This window comes from Ipomoea triloba, chromosome 10 (assembly GCF_003576645.1).
Source record: "Ipomoea triloba cultivar NCNSP0323 chromosome 10, ASM357664v1".
Classification (NCBI taxonomy): Eukaryota; Viridiplantae; Streptophyta; class Magnoliopsida; order Solanales; family Convolvulaceae; genus Ipomoea; species Ipomoea triloba.
This window is the reverse complement of record NC_044925.1, coordinates 12134288-12142253: the sequence shown is the minus strand read 5'-3', so window position 1 is coordinate 12142253 and position 7966 is coordinate 12134288. Positions and strand designations below refer to the sequence as shown.

Genomic DNA, 7966 nt, shown 5'->3' with positions numbered 1-7966 from the left:
GTGTGGCCGTGCGGTTTACACCACTCAATGTTAAGAAATGCACCACTCAATAACATTGAGTGGTGTATTTCATATTTAAGAAATACACCACTCACCGTAACATTGAGTGGTGCATTTCTTAACATTGAGTGGTATAAACCGCACGGTCGCACGTAAGGGCGCGGCCACACCTGAACATGACCCTATATATATATATATATATATATATATATATATATATATTACAGATCAAATGTATTCGTACAGGATGACTTTAGGCGAGTGTGAACAACACGGCATATATGTCAATTGTCACTGACCAAAGTCCACTACGAAATAATTAGAAAAGTAAAAGAAGGTTCCAACTACTGCCAACTTCCTAGTCCACACATAAAAAAGGGAGAAATTTCTAAGAATGAGATATTCTCACATTTGTATCCATTGGGAGACTTTTCACAGAAGACCAGACCACAAAAGTTGACCAAAACATCATACCACCTTAACACTAAGCAACCTGTAACCCCCACACACAATACATATATATATACACACCCCAAATCCTCAACATGAACTATCCCACCCAAGTCACTAAGATTTCAGGTACCTCGCTCTTGGCCAGTTTCATAGCTAGCTACAAGAACGGAACATGAATTCCTGGTATGAATTCGAAGTCGGCGGCGAGTCCGATGTTCTCTTCGATGAACTAAGGAAGCAAGTCTTACAATTGACAGCAGATGATGATGATGAAGAGTTTCCGGGATTAATTCAAGGAAGCTGCAGCAGATATCTAAAAAACGAGAGAGACCCAAATAACAAGTCGTCGGGATCCTCATCAGTGGTGCAACTTGGATGTGAGTATGAGTGGACAGGCAGCATGGATAGAAGCAAAGTGCCTCAGTGGCTCCTAGACCTGTGGAGAACAGAGAACAAAGATGCAGCAGCAATGTTCAATGGAACTGGGGTGTTCATACCACATATTGTCAACACCAGAAGAAGATACAAGCCAAGTATGCGCCTCTGTACCTTTTGTCTTTTTATTTATTTATTTATTTATTTTTTGTGTGGGCGCACTACTTGATAGTATGCACGGGTAAACCCGCCTTGTGATTCTAACCAGTAAATGACCATAAAGAGGTAAACCAGCTTAGGTTGTAAAAAGGTTGAGATTCAAAATCATGACCTTATAGTTACAAGTTTGTATCCTCAGCCATCTTGACTGGGGCTACCCGCCTTTGTCATATTTTGGTTGACAAGGGTAACTCACTATGTGACCCTAGCCGGCAAAGAGATAAATTAAACCAACTTAAGTTGTACATATATGAATGGCTTAAATCAAAAAGGCTGAGATTCAAATTCATGATCTGTTGAGTATAAGTTAGCCATTGACTGAGGCTGAGGTTACTTGCCTTTGTCATATTTTAATGACTAATAGAGTAATAACTACTGTTTTTATAATATTTGCATCATTTCCTTAGTCTGTTACTAATAGTTTTGTTGATTTTGTGTTTGCAGGGAAGAAGAACAATGAAAGGGGAAGAGTGTACAAGCCAGTGGCTAAAGTCAACTAATTCATTCATTCATTCTATCTGTTTCCTATTGCCATCAAGAAGTAGTGAATAATGTTATCTTTATTCTTTTGTGTAAATACGAAGATTGAAAGAATCGAAATACTGTTGTTGCTTCTATTCCTTGCAATCTAAGTGATCAAATATTGCGATAATTATTCAGTTGATGTGTCAAAAACTGATAGCAAAACTGGTATCCTGTTTCCTAGTTTAATAGTTTACCTAGACTAATTGCTAAATTTAAACAAAGACTTAATCACCATTTTAGTCCCTCAATTGTTTCTGTACTATTAATGTAGTCTCTAAATTTTAATTTTAACCAATTCAAATTTTAAATTGTTTAAAATTTTGTCAATTAAACTAATTCAGGGACTAAAATGATAGTTTTTACATTTTTAAAATTTTATCAATTTGATTCTTAAAAGATTTAATTGACAAAATTTTAAATAATTCAAAAAACAAATTGAATGAAATTGCAAATTAGGGACTACATTAACTCAAAAATAATTTAGACCAAAATGCTTCTTTCTCCTTTAAACAAATGTTCATATAAGAAAAGAGTAAAAAAAACATTATTTGGGGCCCGAAGACCTGCCGCCCGAGGAGCGTAGGAATCCAAAGGCCAAACAAACTCAATACGACGACGTTTACGACCATTTAATTAACTTGCGCGTACGACTCCTACTGCCAGTTTCTAATAGTCTCCGGTGTTGCTCTGATTTTCGAGTCATAACCTCGACGGAGCAGATTAATGACAGTGGATCCCAAAAACGTGTTGCATGATTTTTGGATACTGAACAAGGTAAAGTGGACTTCTTGAGTCCATTTTTACTTTAAGGAAAGATGGACTCCTTGAGTCCATTTTTCAATTGCCCAAAGAACAATAACACGGCTTTGTTTTTGCTTTGTTTTTATTAATACAATTATCTACCCAAAAAATCACGGCTTTGTTTTTTATAATTTAGGTTTTTTTGCTTGTTCATATATTATAAGAGATGATGAGTCCTTTTTTTTTTTTTTTTTTTGCAAATCACCGCGTCACGTTGTTAACATTTCTAAAAATAGTTTTCATGTACACGTCGAAAAACTTTATCTATTTCCAATATTATGTGCGTGCATCCGACAACGTTATTAACTTGTGGTCTAAATCCTATGCACTGTGATAGGAATTGTATCCAATAACAATAACAAACTATGTAAACTTAATAATAAATATTTGAAAATGTTAGGTACAACAGTGGCAGAAGCTATGTTGTTTAAAGAATACGAGGATGCTGAACGATATGCTCAAGATATTCTAATTCGTTTACAAGCTATTAATTACCAATCACATAAGCTATCCTTATAGTTTTTCACATTTTGCATTTATTTTTCTTTTGTGACTACATTTATCCTCATATGGTTTTTATTTTTTTAAAGCTTGTGCCCAAAGACATTTGCCTGATTTTACTACATGCACTATTACATGGTTTTCAATTACAATTACATCACAAATAATAATGGTAATTATATTTATGTATTTGTTACATTAATTGCTTTAATTTTATCAAATATTTATGGATATTATTTCTTATACACTTTTTTATAATTGCGATGTAGAAAATTCCAAATTGCATGCATCGACATTTAATGCAACATTTAACAACAAGCGCGATTTTGCTTCATGCCCCCACATACGGAATAGAAGTATCCCTTGAAAACATGTGCTTCACTACTAGAGCTTCTGATTTCATGACAGATCATGATTTAAATCTTGGAGATGTTGTTGTATTTAGACATATTGGCTTTTTTACTTTTGAAACATTTCTCTACTCCGCCAACGACAATAACAAAAAAAAGGGAGCGCAATCGTCAGGGCCAATACTTAACTTCCCGTCTTTGTGAGAGCGGTATTATCACATAATAAATTATCATATACAAATTATATATTTTACTACAAATATTAACTCATCTTTTTCATTTTATGCTAGACCAAATACGGGTCAACGCAAGGTCCGCTCCACCACCATCTTTTTCATTTAATCAAATAAATGCATGGCATTCTCTCTATGTTAAATTGTCTACATGATCTGCGGTAATTAACATTATACATTGTACCTTATACTTCTTTCAACATTATCTTTATTTCACTAATTTTTTTTTTCACATTTGTAGCCTATGAGATTATCTCGATTCCTTAGTATAGCAGACGTGTTCAGTGAGCCTCTTAAAATTATATTAGGACATAGAAAAATTGAAATCAAATTTCAACCGGTATGGTTCACCGAACAGTGGGAAGAAATTACGTCGCATTTTCAAATAGCACGAACATATGATGTGATCTTATTCAATGTAGCAGACACTGTTATACAAATGTTGGTTATTAGTAACTGTCATGTTGAAAATATTTATCCGTGGTCGGTTAAATATTACATTCGTGACAATCTGTATGGTGAACTTAACCATTTAAATAACACCGGATGAAGTTTTCATCAATTTATGTTTATCATTATTATTATTTAATAATTTTTTATCTTTTTTAAATAAGTTACTAAATTATTAATCATCTATCAATAATTATAAATATATTCAAAATCAATATTAATTATTAATTAATCATGTCTAATCAATAATTAATAATTAATCATGTCTAATAATTATAAATATATTCAAAATCATGTCTAACCATTATTTTCATAGTTCTCGATTCATTTCAATAATGCACAGCAAAAAAAAATCTGTCCATAATCATATCTAATTAATAAAAAAAAACTCAAAGTCAAAAAAAAAAAAAAAACTCAAAGTCAAAGTTCCAAAAAAACAAAACAACTCAAAGTGCCTAAAAACAAAAACAGTGAATTTTTACACAAGGGAAAGATGGACTCCAGGAGTCCACTTTACCCTGTTCTAGTGTCCAATACCCATGCACGACATTGTGGGATCCAAAGTTAAAATTAGCCCTTATCGGGGAATGCGCCCCTGATTTTCCTTCACATCGGCGTCCATTTCAAGCCTCTGTCGTGTTCTGTCGTCGCCGCTCTGCTCCTTCACAACAACAAATTTCCCGTCCACTAGTTCTTTGGATCTTTCTAGCCATATATAATCGTTCAATGCTGCCACGGTTTCGTCCTCACTGTTGTCATCTTTTCCGGCGGGAGCGGCATAACGTCGTTCGCAATTGATGTGTTCAATCAGCCAATGTACTTTAGGCGTGTAGCGGTGTAGGTTAAAATTGATTTTTTATTTATTTAAGTATACTATGGCCTACGGGTTAGCTTGCAACTCAAGTTGATACAAAGCAACTTGGTGTCATTGGATCACAAGGTCTTTAATTTAAAAAATGCATTTTTAATATATTAGTAGTATATTATTTGGATTTATTTAAAATAATATATTTTTAATACTTAAATAATATGCTTTTATTGAATATAAGGTACATCTATATATATATTAAAGTAAAAGTGTAATTTGTCTGCTCATTGTACACAAAAAAAATTAGTTTGAAATTTGAAATTAATCAACATAAGATTACAATACTTAACAAAACTAAATCATATATAAAGCTTACCAAATAAAGTCATTATTATTGATTTATGTATACATGTAATGACTTTATTTGGTAAGCTTTATATATATATATATATATATATATATATATATATAGTCCTAAATTGTTATAAGATTAGAAAATTATATATTATACATGTTGTAATAAAAAAAAATTATAACTTTGTTTTTCTAAAAAAAAAATATGTTTAATTTTTCACGCTAATTATCATTAAATTATAGAAAATTTGTAATGACTAAAGCTTATTTGAAATGAAAAAATAAAAACTAAAAATGAAGTTCTAAAATCTCTACAATGAACTAATTGTGGTATTATATTGGTTTCTTAAAAAAATATTTTTTGAGTGTTAATTTAAAATAGTAAACATGTCACCCGTGTTGGAATAGTTTTTGTAATCTAAAATAAATTGTAATGATCTTATGAATAAATATTAATATCACAAAATAAATGGTAATTGTCTTATTAATAAATATTAGTATCAATATTGAATCGTTATTAATGTGAATGAATATTTGGCATACTAAATTTTATTCTGCAATATAATGTTGGTTGAGATATCTTATTTAACTATTTCAAATTAAATGTTACTTTTTGATTCTTTATTTAATGTCTATAATAATGCTAATTTTGTGTACAATAATTAATCAACTGAAGAATTTTTTTTTTAAGGTAAACGTAGCAACGTTTACATCAATGATCAATAAAATGGTAAACCATTTCTTACAGTCAGACATAGAAACAACTTTTCTAACTATGCTATAGAAAACTTGAATCGCAAACTGTTTCATAACTATGAAGCTATGTTCCTTCAGGGAGCTTAAAGCTTCATCAAAGATCTGGGTCTTCGTCATCATTCTTTTTTGATCGCCCAGGATAAGATCAACACTTGTCGAAACCAAACTAAACGATTTATGCTAATGAAAATGAAAAGCTCGTGAAAGTAACGAGAGGAAAAATGCTCGTGAAACTAACGAGAGGAAAACACAATAATAGAGAAAATAAAAAGTGGGTAAAGTCAAAGTAGGGTTGGAGTTCAAGACTACCAACACAAACCCAATACCTACCTACTATTATTTTATTCAAATGGAGAGAAAACGGAAGAAGAAGATCTGTGGCAGTGGTCGGAGGCGGACGGAACTGCGACGGTGGTCGGGGCGGAAGAAGAGCGAGAGCAAACATGGAAGGTGACCAAAACCGCCGGCTCAAAGCTCCATTAGAGCTCCGGCCGGAGGCCGGCTGTGGAAGCCGAAGTTGAGCAGCAGAGAAAGGCGTTTGGTTTTAATCAACTGAAGAAAAAACAACTCAAAGTGCCTAAAAACAAAAACAGTGAATTTTTACACAAGGGAAAGATGGACTCCAGGAGTCCACTTTACCCTGTTCTAGTGTCCAATACCCATGCACGACATTGTGGGATCCAAAGTTAAAATTAGCCCTTATCGGGGAATGCGCCCCTGATTTTCCTTCACATCGGCGTCCATTTCAAGCCTCTGTCGTGTTCTGTCGTCGCCGCTCTGCTCCTTCACAACAACAAATTTCCCGTCCACTAGTTCTTTGGATCTTTCTAGCCATATATAATCGTTCAATGCTGCCACGGTTTCGTCCTCACTGTTGTCATCTTTTCCGGCGGGAGCGGCATAACGTCGTTCGCAATTGATGTGTTCAATCAGCCAATGTACTTTAGGCGTGTAGCGGTGTAGGTTAAAATTGATTTTTTATTTATTTAAGTATACTATGGCCTACGGGTTAGCTTGCAACTCAAGTTGATACAAAGCAACTTGGTGTCATTGGATCACAAGGTCTTTAATTTAAAAAATGCATTTTTAATATATTAGTAGTATATTATTTGGATTTATTTAAAATAATATATTTTTAATACTTAAATAATATGCTTTTATTGAATATAAGGTACATCTATATATATATTAAAGTAAAAGTGTAATTTGTCTGCTCATTGTACACAAAAAAAATTAGTTTGAAATTTGAAATTAATCAACATAAGATTACAATACTTAACAAAACTAAATCATATATAAAGCTTACCAAATAAAGTCATTATTATTGATTTATGTATACATGTAATGACTTTATTTGGTAAGCTTTATATATATATATATATATATATATATATATATATAGTCCTAAATTGTTATAAGATTAGAAAATTATATATTATACATGTTGTAATAAAAAAAAATTATAACTTTGTTTTTCTAAAAAAAAAATATGTTTAATTTTTCACGCTAATTATCATTAAATTATAGAAAATTTGTAATGACTAAAGCTTATTTGAAATGAAAAAATAAAAACTAAAAATGAAGTTCTAAAATCTCTACAATGAACTAATTGTGGTATTATATTGGTTTCTTAAAAAAATATTTTTTGAGTGTTAATTTAAAATAGTAAACATGTCACCCGTGTTGGAATAGTTTTTGTAATCTAAAATAAATTGTAATGATCTTATGAATAAATATTAATATCACAAAATAAATGGTAATTGTCTTATTAATAAATATTAGTATCAATATTGAATCGTTATTAATGTGAATGAATATTTGGCATACTAAATTTTATTCTGCAATATAATGTTGGTTGAGATATCTTATTTAACTATTTCAAATTAAATGTTACTTTTTGATTCTTTATTTAATGTCTATAATAATGCTAATTTTGTGTACAATAATTAATCAACTGAAGAATTTTTTTTTTAAGGTAAACGTAGCAACGTTTACATCAATGATCAATAAAATGGTAAACCATTTCTTACAGTCAGACATAGAAACAACTTTTCTAACTATGCTATAGAAAACTTGAATCGCAAACTGTTTCATAACTATGAAGCTATGTTCCTTCAGGGAGCTTAAAGCTTCATCAAAGA

At 31.4% G+C, this 7966-nt stretch overlaps 1 protein-coding gene across 1 annotated transcript; it reads left to right on the top strand.

The window, feature by feature from the left end:
* The first annotated feature begins 544 nt into the window (after positions 1-544).
* Positions 545-1706, top strand: LOC116032007. The gene is made up of 2 exons (XM_031274392.1): positions 545-986; positions 1492-1706. The coding sequence occupies exons 1-2, from the start codon at positions 626-628 to the stop codon at positions 1545-1547; spliced, it is 417 nt and encodes a 138-aa protein (XP_031130252.1). The 5' UTR covers positions 545-625; the 3' UTR covers positions 1548-1706.
* Positions 1707-7966: the final 6260 nt, after the last annotated feature.

Coding starts and splice junctions, on each gene's coding strand:
- LOC116032007 (XM_031274392.1), top strand. CDS start 626: ATGAATTCCTGGTATGAATTCGAAGTCGGCGGCGAGTCCGATGTTCTC. Junction 987..1,491: donor CAGAAGAAGATACAAGCCAA/GTATGCGCCTCT, acceptor TTGTGTTTGCAG/GGAAGAAGAACAATGAAAGG.